The following is a 16,461-nucleotide window of genomic DNA, read 5'->3' as shown; positions in this document are numbered from 1 at the left end:
CAATCAAAACTATTGTAAATGAGATCATTACTTAACTTGCCCTCTAATTGTCAACGATTTATTAATTAATTTATTTATTAGATCAGGTATTTCTCACCTTACTCAAATGTATGTAAATTATATGAAGTGAGTGGGTTATACCTGTTCTTCTTGTGTCCCCACTGGCAGCCTTAACACTTAGAAGTATACCTTTACTTAAGGCATGGATGTTGTAAGTATGCATATGTTGACCTTTAATTTCCTAAAGGAACATGTTTTACATGTTTTCTTTCTTTTATTTGTTTTGGCTTCTCAGTGCAATATCACACTGTCTAATAATTATCAAAGTGATGTCGTTGGAGGTGCAAGAGCAACTTGTATTATTGCACATGTCCACGAGAGGGCGCTGTAGTCTTCTATGTAGGCAAATCGAGGCGAAGAAGACGCTCCACGAAACTCCCAGAATGCAACTTGGACCCAATGAGCGAGTGAGACCAGAGTCCGACACAGACCCAGTCACACAGACCCAGTGAACCAGTGAACGAGTGAACGAGTGAACCAGTGAACCAGCGCCGCCGTCGCCAGTGAAAGCGGCAACATGGCGACTTTCAGTAAATATGTAACCGCCAAAAACTCGTCCATAGCAGGCGGCGCGTTGCTGCTCTTGTACCTTCTGAGACGCAGAAGACGCACGAACAGACGGGACGGGTGAGTCACATTCAGAACACGGTCCAAAGCGAAGGAAGTTCCGGTTTTAATGGGACTTTGTTACTGCTGATCGGGATGCTAGTGTGTTAGCACCTGCGCTCTGACAGGTGACGGTCTGAGTCTGTCTGATGATCAATGATCAATGACGATGAAATACAACTGAACGCGACAGTGACGCGACAATGACACCAGTATCACGTCCTGTGTCGTGCTATTGTGTGTCTGTGTGTGTGTCTGTGTGTGTGTGTGTGTGTGTGTGTGGAGCTATGACGGCTTCCATTGTTTCGTCACTCTCTCTGACCCCAAACATCGTGTCAGGTCGAATCACACAACAATTAACTGTTTTAAATGTGTTTGTGTCACTATGGAATAACAATAAGCCATAATAATCATAATAATGTGGTCTTAATAATATTCAGTAAAGGTTTATTATCTGACACATGTGTGACATTAGAAATACAATAGAAATGTGCACTCTGTAAGAAGAATACAAATAAATATAAGAGCCACAGAAAGTCTATATACATGTGTGTTCTCAAAAAAGTCAAATAAAGTTTATATTATAAATAAGGTAGAGTAACAAACGATATGAAAGAAGAAAGCAGTTCTTTGCTAATGTAATCAATGACTTAATTCCTTAGATACCAGTTCGGGGAAGTTGCGTTTACCTTCAAAGCTCCTTTCCTCATTCCTCAGTTGAATAATATCACTTGAGAAATGATTCCAGTCCATTTCATTAGTTGCTCAAAAAGACTAACATGTATTGTCAGAATACTATACTACTGTATACAACCTGCTAAAGACATGGTGTCTCACTTGTGAAGCACTTTTGTGTTACTTAGGCCAGTGTGACAGCGTTTCCTTTGTATCCCCTAGTGTGTCCAGACTGCTTCTGTCAGTGGTCAGTACCTCGTCCATATTATGAAGTTCATCTTGTTTCGTGGCTCTTGCTTCATTTCCTGTGTTGGAGGCTGTGGTGCAGGTTTTTAGCTGTTTAGCTTAGTAATTCATGGTAACACCTGTCACACGTGTGCCCTTACTGCAACATCATGATGGATGTCTCAGTCGTGTAGGATGTAATTATTTTCATTTGAAAAATGAGATGTGTTTTAGAGCAATTTTCCTTTCAGGTAAAACAAAAGTCATAACGTTTTGTCTCGTTTGTCTTGTCTACTTCAAACTGGTGTTGAAGTCGTCTAGTTGTAACCAGTCATTAAAGGGAGACCTTTAATTGACAGAAAGTTCATAAAACAAACAAAATCATCAGTCAGACACTTGTGGAGCCCTTAAATTATGAGGTTATGTGGGAGATGCACCCACAACAAACATCATAACTGAAAACAATAGTTCCACATGTTCACAGAGTAGAAAATGGACAGCAAAAATAAGTTTTGAGAAATTATACATTTTAACGCTTAATATTACAAAATAATTCAAATTATTACACTGAGGGACAACACTGGCTGGGAAAGTTGATCGTTGATCCCAAACTTCTACTGCAGTTCAACTTGAATATGTCATCGTTGAGACAAGTTAAACAATATTTTAATCTAATTGTATAGACTTTGCATTAGAAGTTCTGTGAAAATCTCTTTCATAACCAAGCTAAATTGGTGTGGAGACTGAAGTGAATTGGGACCTTGAATCACACACACACACACTCACAGGTTCATGCAGCTGTTCTTATTAGGACACTGTGCAATGACTTCATTCATTTGGACAGCCTAAACAAAAGTGTTATCCTAATCTTAGGATTAGTTCCTCAGAAATTTGGTTCGGCCTCATTAGGACCAGGCTTTGGTCTCCATGAGGACAACTGGTCTTGACAAAATATCGATTTGATGATATATTGTCGTCCTTCCTTGTGCAATACGATAATCAATACATCAGGGCAAATATCAATATTTAAATGAATAAATAATGAATAAAGGTGCTCTAAAGTAAATAGTGTGAGGGAAACTTGTGCAGAAGTTTGCTTTACACACACTTAAGATACTGTATAAACGACATAAACATAGAACCTAAACATGATTTTCAAAGCCTGAAGGATTAAATAAAAAACAATGCACTTGTTCGTGCACTTGCCGTTCATCTGCCCTTCCGTCACACCATCCACCTCTCCTAACCTTTCTCCCTCCTCTCCCCTTTTCCTTGAAACTGATAAAATGGCTTGGTTCAATCAGATTGAAACTTTTTTCAGCGGTGAGATTTCAGTCCTGTAATTCTAAATAGTCTCAAAGTGCCACACTCACAAGGTCTATATGAATAATCTAAATATCTACGGTGTATGAAGACACTTTTATTTAAGTCATGTAACATTTTGTATGACTTGGTTACATCAATGTGTAACACTTATGGAAATTAAATATACCAGAGGAAAGAAATCAGCAAATATCTTTTAAATCAAAGAACTTCACTTTAATTTATATACTTCACAAATTCTAATATCTGTGATGCAGCATTGTTTGATCTTATTGTGTTGTTGTGTCTTTTTTTTGTAGTCGAAAAGGAGCATCAGATCTTGTGCTGAACACTGAGGTATGAGTGATTCTGAAGTTTCTGTTTGTTTCACCGATGGCTGCAGTAACATCACAGAGAACCTTTCTGTCTCTTCATATAGAAAGATAGCAAGAAAGATCGTGCAGCAGTGGACAAAGTTTTCTTCCTCAGAATTCTCAAGATTCTACGGATCCTGGTACCTCGGTTTTTTTGCAAAGAGGTATGACAAGAAACAAATGATTTGGCTGAATATTTGCTTTGTCGTAAACACGTCTTGTTATGTTGAAACATCCTCTTTTTCCCTTTATTCTTATTCTTATTGACATTCTAGTCAACAGCCAGATTAAAGTGACAGTGTTTTTTTGAAACTATGGTTGTACTTGAGCTTTTCCTCAAGTAATGAGCAAAAACCCCCGTGGCAAAATGTGTCAAGCTTATGGAGACATATCCCAAAAGTACAGAAGAGGATTAGGTCCACAGAGTAAAACAATATTTGAGTTCTGACCTTAAACTCAGCATTTAAAGTCAGAATTGTTTGTTTTCGTCTGTAGCCCTAATCCTCTTCCATACAAAAGACTGCAGTTGTTTTAAATGGGGATTTTACCAATTATTGAAGTTTTCTGTTTTGTATGTCTTTCTTGTGTTTTCATAAATGTCATGTCTTCCCCCAAACCATACTGATTCTTTAAGTTTTTTAGTTCACTGATTGTGTGTCAGTACCTCATACCACCACCACACAAAAAAAAACCCTGAATGCTCCTTTTTAACCTCTTCAGTATCTCATCGTTGTGCAAATACCAGCATCACACATCTGAGCATTGCTCTCGTTGTGTATTTTATGTCATAGCTGACAGATGAGCCCTTTGGCACAGATACCTTAGCTCCATAATTCAAGGTCACAGTCACGTGCCTCTTTGCTTTCATTCAGCCTTATCCATTCACTTCAGTTCATTTCAGTAGATAGAAGCAGTGTCAAGGGTAAAATGATAAGTGACTTTATGATGTGCAGTGTTTTACAGGCTCCCCTAAATGTTCTCTTCACCACAGACAGGATACCTTCTCCTTATCGCTGCAATGCTGGTGACCAGGACCTACTGTGACGTATGGATGATCCAGAACGGCACCATGATTGAAAGGTCAGATTCTGAGGGGAACGTATTTAAAGTAGAAATAAAGGTTTTCTGAGTCAAGACCGCACACACACGTATGTAGAGCTCCACATGTCACATGACATGTCTGCAGATGTTAACGTTGCCAGTGCCGGTTTCCTTAAGATATTAAGTGCCTTGAGATAATTTGTGGTATGATTCCGGCACTATACAAATAAAATTAAGTGAATTGGGTGCAGTCGGTGATTAGACACAGGAAGTGTGGTCATGATCACAATGTGTAGTTTGACAGACTTCAGTGTTTACGGCTGCAAACTTTATCAAATAGTATGTCTGGTAGAACAGTGTTAAAATGTTACTGATAACATTGTTTCTCTGACCTGGGCCTCACAAAAAAAAGTGGATTTACATTAAAACCTTCAATGTGCTGAGGATTAGTCAACAAATGGCCTCAGATGACGACCAGTGGTCAACCAGGTCGAAGGTCAAATCCTTAGTCGATGCCTGTTCACACTGTTTTTCCAGCCTTTACAGCACTATACATCCAGATGAGTGAAATGAGCATTGCAGAACCACATGTTCAATGTCTGTCACAAGTGTCACAAGTGCAGCATGTCCTGTTTCTCCAGTTTAACGTCTTCTCTTCTCTGAGACGCACAACCCCGAATCATTCCTCTTCTTTAAATTGTGAGTTGTTTTCAGGATATTCAGTTGAATTATATTATTTTGGCCAAATTGAGGCTAAACCTATGAGCAGCGCTGTAGTATATGAAGCAAACATGCTCTCTGTGTGAAATACAGAAGTGTTATTACACATCTTATTCTACAGACTGAAGAGAACATCTTTGTTTCTCACAGAGCTGCACAAATATCCCACGTTAATCCTTAATCCTTTGTTGTTATTGAATGAAAATGAGAATAATGATGTAAGAATTACCATTCCCTCTGAGATCGGAAATCATATCGCAATCTCATTTCCTGTCAAAAATAATCGCAATTAGATATTAATTCAAAATGGTTCAGCCCCACCGTGAGGCCCAGACGTACTTAATACTGATCCAGAGGCGTGTCTTGATCCCTCTTCTAGGTTTCTGGTTTTATTAAATGACGTAAAGATTCTTTAACAAGGTTGTTTTGTCATTTTTATTTTAGGAATATAAATGGAAAGCGGTTCCGTTCATTAATAATGTGACATGTTTATACTAAATAATTAGTAGTTGACGTTCTGTTGGACTGCTGACGCCTTTAATTGTAATGAACTGATGACTTTGTTTTAATTCTCCACAGTGGTATAATAAGCAGAGACATCAATTTATTCAAGAAGCACTTTTACTCCTACATCTCAGTCATACCAGCGGTAACTAAATATGGTTCTCATAAAGGTGGAAAAATAAGCTTGTACCATTAATATAGTGTTTTAATACATTGCTTTGTAAATGACTTGTGCTTTTTCATCGTTTTACGTCAGTTTCACGCTGGATGCTCGTGTGTGATGTTATGACTGCGGCGTAGACCGCTCGCCTACTTTTACCGTGGGCAACATTCTACATAGATGAGATATGAAGATATACTTTAGAATTTCAGCATCTTTATCTTTATATGTCACAAACCAACCCCGTCTTGTTCCTATTTCAAAGTAAAAGCACGCCGACATTTCAGTTCCCTGATTTTTTTTTTTTTATTGTGAAATGTGTGCAGGACCAACAGATGCATGGCTTCATACTGAAGAGCCCTGGTATTTTCTTGAGTACATTAAAGTATTTAAAGGTATATTTTATGATATTCAAAGGCAAAGTATTTCTGTAGAAGTTAATATAGTAGAACTTTCACAGCAGCTCAGTTGACAGACAGATATGCGTGAGATGCAGTAAAGTATCGCCGCTGCCGCCGCCGTCACACACTGCACATGCATCCAGTGTGAAGCCAGCATCCATTTTTTTTCACAACAGCATACTGTGCAAAAGTCCCAGGGCACCACCAGCTTTGTTTTTTATGTCTTTCAAATTCTGCCATCGTTGGCATTTTCATTGGAATGATTGTGCTATTATTCAAGCACACAGTAAGAGAAAGTCACACTCAACACTCTATTTTAAAACTGCATACATGTTTCCAATTAAATGATGAGAAATAGTTACACTGTAGTGTCATTATAACATTCCTATTACAGCAAATCTAATGGTGGCCCAAACAATGCTGCACAGTACTGTACATTTCCTTCCATGCCATAACCCTGATGTATGTATTTTAGCAAGTAGTAAAAATAACTGCACTCCAAATTGCTTTTATTTATTTATTTATTTATTTATTTATTTATTAGTCGTTCAGCAATTCAAACTTGACTGGTTGCAAAGGAAATGGAACTGTAACTCATTAAGCCTCACTTGTTACCACTTTGACTTTCTTGGCAATGTTTGCTCATGTTTGTCGCATGTTGTGGTTTGCAGTGCAATTATTGGTCGCTCGAAAAAAGATTTCAAGATCTTCTTGTTCAGCTTTATGAAATTCATGCCAGTTGTAAGTGTGTGTTTTTTCTCACCTCTCTTTTAAGACTTTGACGTTCCTAAACTTTATGCTATACATTTTTATGCAACACGTGTAGTTTGTCAGTTCATTGACTTTCATTTTCTAAAACGTATACAGTGGAAACTTCTCTGTCTTCTTCTGTAAACATTATTATTATTATTATTATTAGTTTCATTGACTGATCGAATGCACTTTAAAGTGCTGTCATGTCATATGATCATTGTCTTAATCAAATGTAATATGGTTGTTAAATGGCTGGCTCTAGTCTAAATGTTTGTTATTGTCATTAAATCGCATGAAGAGACAAAACAAGTCAATGTGATCAGTAATTTCCAAACACAGCTGTTTCCTGCAGCTTTCAGCAAATTATTATTCAAACAGGAATTTGTTGGGTGCCATTTTCAGAGGCAGATCGATCCACATTTTGTCTTCCAAATGTGGCTTTCAATGGTACGGTGGATAAATGTATAACACATCATGATTTGGATGAAAGTGTGGTACTTTTTGTAGGGTACATTATTAACAGATTTGTTGACAATAATAAAACGAGGTTAACGCCAGCATTTAGTCTTTAGAGTTGCTGTCAGTGACGTTGTCTTTTGGCTAACATTTAGCTGTCTTCCAATTAGTTCTTGTTCTTGAGAGAATTCTCCTCCCTGATTACCAGTTCACCTCATGAACATGCTTTAGACGCATGTTTCTGAGCAACATAGATTTTAATTACTTCACTCACTGCAACTTCACTGACTGCAACTTTAATGAAATAATGTGAAATCCCACGTAATGTTCTGCTAGTGCATGCTCTCAGTTCTCTGCTTCTAATTGGGATAACAATAAAATCAACATACTACGTTAAACACTGTTTAAGTGTTAATAGTAGAAATGGTTTCATGTATGTCATGTGTGACTTGATCATTCCAGATTGCCTTAGTGAACAACTTCCTGAAGTTGGGCTTAAATGAGCTCAGGCTGAGGTTCCGTGAGAGGCTCACAAAGAACCTGTATGACCAGTATCTACAGTAAGTTCAACATATGTCGTCTTCCAACAAACCTTTCATCTTCTTTGTTTAGCAGTTTTTCAAAAAGTCCAACTTTATCTGGAATATAGAGACTAGGGCTTATTGTTAGTTTTACAATGATATCTACATGTTTTTAAATGTGGTTTATTATTTCATCGCATTTGCATTTCGTCAGAGAAGAAGAGAGTAGGGTGAGCGGAGCGAGAGCAATAGTAATAGATTATTGGCTGTAGTGTGAAAGAAATGCCACCTTATCTTTTGCCCTGTGGATAAGAGCTCCTGCACTCTCACAGCAGTGATTTTACAGCCCTACTGCAGGCTCTGAGGAATTACATTTTAATAGTTAATAGATTAATAATCAGTGTCTCTTCTCCAAAAACTTCTCTTACAAACTGAAATGAAGCTGACCAAATGTGAGGTGTAAGTCAACTGCAAATTGCACCATATGCAAATGACTTGCATATTAACCCTATAAGTGGGTGAAGAAGATCAAGTTAAAAATACAAGACAAAAGTACTTTGATTGTTTTTGGTTTTCTGGACTGTTGGCCACATGTAGACACATGTGTTGTTTGTGTGTGGCTTTGCATCCTCACTGTGTCTTGTTGCTCTGCAGAGGTTACACCTACTACAAAATGGGAAACCTGGATAACCGGATAGCCAATGCAGACCAACTACTGACACAAGACGTGGAGAGGTTCTGCAACAGTGTGGTGGACCTTTATTCCAATCTCAGCAAGGTACCAGACTTAGTTCACTGTTGGTAATGAAATATTATGTATTGAATGAGCTTTTATTCATGGTCACTCAATGTAAGTGACACAACTTCCTGTTATTAGTGCAGTAAACTAGGGCTCCTTAGCAAACCCAAATCAATTTTGGTTCCAGAAGGACTATATGTGAAAAATGTGTGTTTTGAGCTGCTTTGGAAAAGTAGGACTTGAGTCTACATGAGTACAGATCATGTTCTGGCCCAGAATCCCCTCTCTTATTCCCTTCTCTCTGGACTGTCTGAAACAAATGGTTATAAGTGCCTTTATATAGCAGAAGGGTTTTGTTTGCAGTATTAGTTGTATTAACACATTTGTCCGGCCTCTGTCTGCAGCCTCTTTTGGACATCGGTCTTTACATCTTCAAGCTGACAAGTGCCATTGGTGCTCAGGTGAGCAGATGATTCAGCTGTATCTTCTTGTTCTTGAATACAAAAAACACACAGTATACATGTATATAGTCCTGAGTAATAATCACATTGTTTCAAACAATCAAAAGTCAATCTGACTTTTACACATGAAATTGTCTTTTCTCACGCGTGTAGGGCCCAGCCGTCATGATGACCTACCTGCTGATCTCAGGTCTGTTCCTGACCAGACTGAGGAGGCCGATCGGCAAGATGACGGTCACTGAGCAGCGCTACGAGGGAGAGTACCGCTACGTCAACTCCCGCCTCATCACCAACAGGTAAACACGCACCTGCTCTGACTTTCCTTCTTCAACACCATTAAAGAAGGAAAGAAGTATAAATGTTAGGGTCACAAATTTCATGCATTTGCTGGAAAAAAAAGCAGAATGCAGAGAATATTTGTGTTGATTAACTGAGAAGACAGTTTCCTCGTTGGTCGAGGAAGTTTTCTTCTGTTAGATACATTTTGAGAATAGTGATCCACAAGCAGTGGCGTCATGGTCAAGCTGCATTCTCCTCTGCTGGACACATGGTCCTGGTGTTGTGTTCAGAGGCCACTACAAACATCTTCACATCCCATTCACACACACTACACCATAATGTGAGGTTCAAAGAAATGATAACATGAAAAGAAAACAGATGTTGGGTCAATCAATAAATTCATTCAATATTGTTTATATTCTTAATGACAGTTAACTGATTAACAGTTAATCAGTTACATTCCTGACATTTGAATATGTATTGTTTTTCTATCTGTAGTGAAGAGATTGCCTTCTACAATGGAAACCTGAGGGAAAAACAGACCATCCACACCACTTTCAAAAAACTGGTGCGTAACTGTTTCCTAGAAGGAGAGAGCGTGTTTCATGAGACATCACAGTAACTGAATGATAACTGAATGATGACGATGTAGTGTCACATGACACGAGTGAAAAACATGTCTGTGTTCGACTGTGAAACAAACATGGAAGTTATCTTTTATATTAAAGTAAATACAGAAGCTATTTTCATGGGTATAGATATAGTACATAGATTAGCAGCAACATTAAACTGGTAACTGGTTTAATATTGATGACTATTTTTGACCTTGTCAGGCCCAAAACTGAAACTATGAAATACTAATAATAATATTACATTAGTGATGGTTTAGAATTAACATCCCATAATACCAGTTATCTGCTCTAAGTTGTAGATGGTCAGTGTATTTAGCCGGCTTGTCCAAATGAGTTTGTTCTACTGTTACACTAACTCCAGAAAACCTGGTTTTATCTTCCAGGTGGACCATTTACACAACTTCATCTTCTTCCGATTCTCTATGGGATTTGTGGACAGCATGATTGCCAAGTGTAACTACATGTTTTTGTTTTGTTTTAGTTGTTTTAGTTGATAACAATCATATACTCAAACTGTATTTATTTACTTTCTACAGAAAAATCTCACTTATCAATAATAAATAGTAATCAAATTTCAAAAATATACAAAAGATGTCTTTAATCCAAATGTACACAATACTTTATATTCTGTAATAATTCCAAAAACCTGTGTAGCTCTTGAGTTTTCATTCTCTCGTCGTCCACATGCTGTTTGTCTGCAGACTTTGCCACGGTTGTGGGCTACCTGGTGGTCAGCCGGCCTTTCCTCGACCTGGCCCACCCGCGACACCTGCACAGTACACAGTCTGAGCTGCTGGAGGTCACTCACACACACACACACACACACACAATCATTTAGGTTGACGTGCAGTGATTTTACTGATGGGACTGTGACTCTGTGACTGCAGGACTACTACCAGAGTGGGAGGATGCTTCTGAGAATGTCTCAGGCCCTGGGCAGGATTGTACTAGCTGGCCGAGAGATGACCCGCTTGTCCGGGTGAGTGTAGTGGAAATGGACTGAAAAAGTGAACCTAAAAAAAACGCCTAATGTTGGCTTCCTTCACTCGCTTTAAACCTCTGTTGAGAGTTCAACTGAATAGGTACCAAATGCAACTTTTATTATCTTCATTTATCTTGCTAAACTGCCACTCACGTTTGAGTCTGGATGCCTGTGCATTAAAACAGCTGTAATTCATATATTATGGTAAACACAATGACTTTCTTCAGTCCTTTGAGTTAAAGTTAAGAGTCTACACATCGTTCACATCGTGATTGCTTCTTTTCAAATCCATTGTAGTTGTAAAACGAGACAAAAACACAAAAAAAGTGCTGTAAATGAACTGCGTGCATCTTGAATAATCATAATTCATATTTTCATCAGACTTTTGTTTCATTTGTATTTGACCAGATTCACAGCTCGTATTACTGAACTTATGAAAGTCCTGAAAGAGCTGAACGGCGGCAAATATGAACGCACCATGGTGTCCCAGCAGGACAGAGGTACATGTCACTCTGAATCACAAAGACATGTGTCATTGACATGAGTTTGAGAGCCTCACTGGTTTTTGCTTTTCCTTTATTCACGTTAGAATCAGACGGTGCAGACAAAGTCGTACTGGTGCCAGGAAGTGGTCAAATAATCAATAGAGACAATATCATAAAGTAAGTCTATTTTGACTCTTGAGTGTATCAGTGTTTTTGTTTTTTTTTTACCCTGAACTGAGACGTCTGTTTTTACAGATTTGACCACACCCCACTAGCAACACCCAATGGAGACGTCCTTATCAAAGACCTCTCATTTGAGGTACAGATCTCTTGTGTCTTTACACATGTCTGATAGACATTGGTTGAGCTAATGAGTGGAACGATGAACTCAGATGAGTTCAGATGAGTTTACTTTTTTTGTTTAACATACAATGTGTGACTCTGTGGTCTGAAGGTGAGATCAGGCACCAACGTTCTCGTGTGTGGACCAAACGGCTGTGGGAAGAGCTCTCTGTTCAGAGTGCTTGGAGAGGTGAGAAAGATTTGAGTCCATTTTGGTGAACTGGGAAGCATCATTTAATCATTTGTATCCGTCAAATATGTTTTTTTGTTTTGTTTTTTAAGCTGTGGCCTTTGTTTGGGGGACACCTGACCAAACCTGAGCGAGGGAAACTCTTCTATGTTCCACAGGTAGAACTTATTACCAGCTATGTTTGAGTTCTGTAAAACTAGGTCTTAAAAAGCCAAATTATACAGGAGGAGATCAATTGTAATTACATAACGTCACCACAGATGATAGTGGACCTGTATGTGAGTGTACAATAATATGCAGCAAAGATAAACTACACCTTAAATCATGTGTTAGCATTTTATGTGATAACTTAAACTAAGCTCATGTTCACAAAGCACAATTTGCCTCATAGGGATTAACATTCTCTGTCTTTAAGCCTCAAGTAAACAAAACAATGTCATAATCTCAGGGAGAGTTAAAGGAAGGAAGGATAGAAGTGTAATCTACAGTATGTTGCATGGAATTTAATTATTTCGTCCCATTAGAACAAAAACTTCAATGGTTGTCGCAGAATTGTTGTATAAATAAACACACAGAACATTGCTGCCATAATCAGAGCTACAGTATTTTATTAGTACTGAATGTTTAGAGGTTGTAATTGTCATTTAATTGTGTTATTGTTGGAGTTAAAGTTTGAGTTGGATGACGTTGTTTGTGCACAGAGACCCTACATGACTCTGGGTTCTCTGCGGGACCAAGTCATTTACCCTGATACCTATGAAGATCAGAGGAGGAAAGGCATCACTGACCAGGTCGACACACCACACCCACTCACATGTCACGCTTTCATTGCTGTGTGCGACTCTAACGACACAACATACCTCATCTGCATGTGTCCAGGTGTTGAAGGAGTACCTTGACAATGTCCAACTGGGACACATCTTAGACAGGGAAGGCAGCTGGGACTCAGTCCAGGACTGGATGGACGTCCTCAGTGGAGGAGAGAAGCAGAGGATGGCTGTAAGCACTCACTCACTCACTCACTCACTCACTTAATCTCCCTGTTAATAATGTAGCACTGTCAACATGTAAATCACTCAAACAGCCCGTCCATACATACGGAAGAGGATCAGAGCCACAGAGGAAAAAAATATTAGAGTTCTGACTGAGAATAAAGTCAGAATTCTGATGGTAACTTGTGATATGGAAATGCTCTTCTGAACGAAGATTGTTTTCTTTTGAAAGTACTGTTTTTAAATGGCATTGTGATGCGTAAACTGAGGCCTCTTATTGTGGTAGCTCATTTTTAATGTTCTGTTTCTATGTGAGAAGCCTAATTTCTCCCCTCGTAAACACCTCTCTTCATGTTTATAGATGGCCAGACTCTTCTACCATAAGCCCCAGTTTGCCATCTTGGATGAGTGCACCAGTGCAGTGAGTGTGGATGTGGAGGATTATATCTACGGCCACTGCAGGACGGTACGAGCCAGCAAAGCATCAGACACACTACATTACATAACAATGTAACGATGTAACAATGTAACAAAGCCCTAACTGACATGAGTTTATGTGTGTGATGAGCAAGCAGTGTCTTCACCAGAGGCAACACATATTCCTTTACTTAGGTCCCTGTGTTTGTTTTATTAATATGTATTCTTCTGCAAACCGTCGTCCTGTGTGTTTACATGTCTGCTTTATTTCTACTGACAGTGGAGTGAGTTTCTGCTTCGACTTTGAAACAAACCACTGCTAATTGTAATTACAGTTACCTGATCAGAACTAATGTCACTTTATTCTCGTGTTATCATGCTCTGGTGGATTCTTCGCAGCCTCATCACAGCTCACTGACCCACGGCAACATACGTCTCTAAAATGCCATAAACATGTTTGCTTGTGTGTTTAAAAAATAGTGAATTTGTGGTTATTGTACCTGTAACTCAGTTTAGCTACATCTGTTTGGCCTGAAACACACTGAATGAACTGAATGGAAAAATGGGGAAAAAAGGAGGATAAAGATGAACTAATGTAGTTAAAATGCAGGAAATCAGCAGAAAACAGACGGACATTTCCCGTCTCTTAACACTTGAAACTGACCAAACTGCCTTTTCACGCTGCCACTGTTTGCTCATAAAACAAAAGCTAGACTATCTGCTGTCGGTGGTTTGGTTTCCAGTAGTAATTGTTCTCTGTGGTTCACAGGTGGGCATCACATTGTTCACAGTGTCTCACAGAAAGTCTCTGTGGAAGCACCATGAGGTAAGAACACATGAACTCAGCTGCCTCCTCCTCCTCCTTCTTCTTCTTCTTCTTCTTTCTCTGCACTGTCTCACTGACACTCGTCTCTGTCGTCCAGTATTATCTCCACATGGACGGGAGAGGAAACTACGAGTTCAGACCCATCACAGAGGAGACGGTGGAGTTTGGCTCGTAACCGCTGACGTTCACCACACTGCGCTGCTCGTACAAAACTGGTCCATTAATTTTTTTGCACTCAATATAGAAGTTAAAGTTAGAACTAAAACATACTGTTTTTAGTGGTTTGTAACCCGTCAGCCTTGTTCATTTTAATGTATCGCATCATTTTGACTAAATTTGTTCCATTTGATTATAAAACATCTGTTTATGTTGTGTTTTACAAACACTTTTTCTTAACTCTGCACACTGTTAACAAATAATGGTTATTGTGCAGAAAGAAGGAAGTTAGCACAGTGGTGTCATGTGCTAAACTGTGTTCTCCACAGAAAATGAATGAAGTTCAGATGCAAAGCTGCAGATGCTGAGCTGAGAGCGGCCCGGTCTGCATATCATTCACAGACACGCCCCCTGCACCACGAACAGGCCTGAGACTCGCTCACAATCTATTTTAACTTCTCACTTCTTATCATGAAATTGCATAATCTAGATATTTCAAGAAGAATTATGGTTTCATCTTGATTACATTTTTACAATGTCTTGTGGGTGAAGATCGAGTTGACATCTGATATCTCTAGGAATAAAACTAAAGAGACAAGACCTTCCTCAGCTCACACCACATGATGATTAAAAACAAAACAACAATGCCATTGGCTCCTGTAGTTCTCTGCAGACAAATCAGAAAACTGAGTCTGTGAAACTGTGACTTGAGCATGTCGGTGTCTCTTGACTGAACTGGCGTTTCTTTGTTTCTGTGTGAGGAAGAAGCAGCAGGGATAAATAAACTCCCGCCACACTGTATGTTAAACGCTGTTGATGTGATGAATGCTATTGCCTTAAACATTAAAGTGATAGATCAAATTTTTACGACGTGTGGTGATGAAGTCACCGCTGTCATTCCTCAGCTCTCACTGACACATGGCTGCTGCTGCTGCTGCTGCTGTTGAAACCAAAGCTCATTTACAGCCAGTGATTTTCTGAGGGGAAATTGTCGTGATGTAGTTCAACTGTATGAAGACCAACCTAAAAACCACTAGGGCAGGAAGTTCCAGAGCAAAAAAAACCCCCAAAAACCGGTCCTATTACCCATGATGCCCCGGTTCCATCAAAGAAAAATGCCGTTTTTGTGAGAACACATGGGACAGTTGGGGTTGTTACTCTGAAGACATCAAACTCATTTTATTTAAATGATGGAAAATGTATCTTATTATAATCTGTTGATTCATTCCATTTGTGTGAAACACTGTTTCTTGGGTGATGGGAGTTGATAATGGTGATGAGTGATCTGTCATGAACTCTATGAAGCTGAGGATTATTGGTTCTGAAGTGCAATAATGATGCGTTCTGTCGGTCGTCACTCAGCACGATGACTCTGGAAAATACCAAGAAGGAACCTTAACTGTAGCCATTGTTTTATATGAACGCTAATACATTTGTGATGACTTCAAAAATAAAAGGGTCCGTGTGAGTGTGAGATAAAGATAAAAGATTGACTCTGTGACTGAATCTTTGTTACAACAAATAACAAGAATGTGCTCATACTGCAGGTCCCTGACCAGAAGGTGCTCTGAATGCTCTGTGGTGAGTTTGAAACAAGTAAATATCTGCTGCTACAGTTCACTTCTTAAAGCTTTGTCTCATTCCCACAGAGCTCTGATGATGAAATGATGATGTTCTCAAATGTCTTGTTTTGTCCACAAACCAAAAAGATTAACTTTTAATGATTTCTTTGTTATCGAGCAAAGAAATGAAGAAGATATTCACATTTAAGAAGCTTAAACAATCGGAAATCTTGTGTTAATTATGAAAAAAAAGCTTCAAACCGATTAATTGATGAACAAAATAGATGTTGATTAATTTAGTAATCGATTAATAATCAATTCATCGATTAATCGTTTCAGCTCTAGTCATGTTGTGCACAATTCAGTTTAACCAATCAACCAAAAACAAGAGTGAGACGATACAAACTAGGAGCTCACTAACCGTCTAGTACTGTGTGTCTATGTAAAATACAAAGTGACAAAGTTTCTTAGACAGCAAAGATTTACTGAAGGAAACATTTGCATGTGATGTTTACATCAGCAAAGCCAACATTTCAGTTACACACACTTTCAGGTTTTATGTTTCCACCTGTGGTTGTGTTACGATGCAACGTTTAAACA

The 16,461-nt window shown here is 38.8% G+C and overlaps 1 protein-coding gene across 2 annotated transcripts; it reads left to right on the top strand.

Annotated features, from left to right (window-relative positions):
* The first annotated feature begins 436 nt into the window (after positions 1 to 436).
* Positions 437 to 15,786, top strand: abcd3a (ATP-binding cassette, sub-family D (ALD), member 3a). 2 transcript variants are annotated; one of them, XM_058626362.1, is made up of 23 exons: positions 437 to 687; positions 3,189 to 3,225; positions 3,308 to 3,406; positions 4,234 to 4,322; positions 5,583 to 5,652; positions 7,740 to 7,837; positions 8,453 to 8,576; positions 8,942 to 8,998; positions 9,152 to 9,294; positions 9,776 to 9,845; positions 10,293 to 10,362; positions 10,611 to 10,708; positions 10,797 to 10,888; positions 11,300 to 11,391; positions 11,481 to 11,553; positions 11,632 to 11,695; positions 11,831 to 11,908; positions 12,001 to 12,066; positions 12,610 to 12,699; positions 12,788 to 12,907; positions 13,262 to 13,366; positions 14,087 to 14,143; positions 14,241 to 15,786. In XM_058626362.1, exons 1-23 carry the CDS (start codon positions 578 to 580, stop codon positions 14,316 to 14,318), a joined length of 1,980 nt encoding a protein of 659 aa, XP_058482345.1. In that variant the 5' UTR covers positions 437 to 577; the 3' UTR covers positions 14,319 to 15,786. The 2 variants fall into 2 exon arrangements, with proteins under 2 accessions (XP_058482345.1, XP_058482344.1); XM_058626361.1 differs by lacking the exon at positions 5,583 to 5,652 and adding an exon at positions 6,740 to 6,809 and having other exon boundaries at positions 438 to 687.
* Positions 15,787 to 16,461: the final 675 nt, after the last annotated feature.

Source organism: Solea solea, chromosome 1 (genome assembly GCF_958295425.1).
Source record: "Solea solea chromosome 1, fSolSol10.1, whole genome shotgun sequence".
In the NCBI taxonomy this organism is placed as follows: domain Eukaryota; kingdom Metazoa; phylum Chordata; class Actinopteri; order Pleuronectiformes; family Soleidae; genus Solea; species Solea solea.
This window is presented reverse-complemented; position numbering and strand designations above follow the sequence as displayed.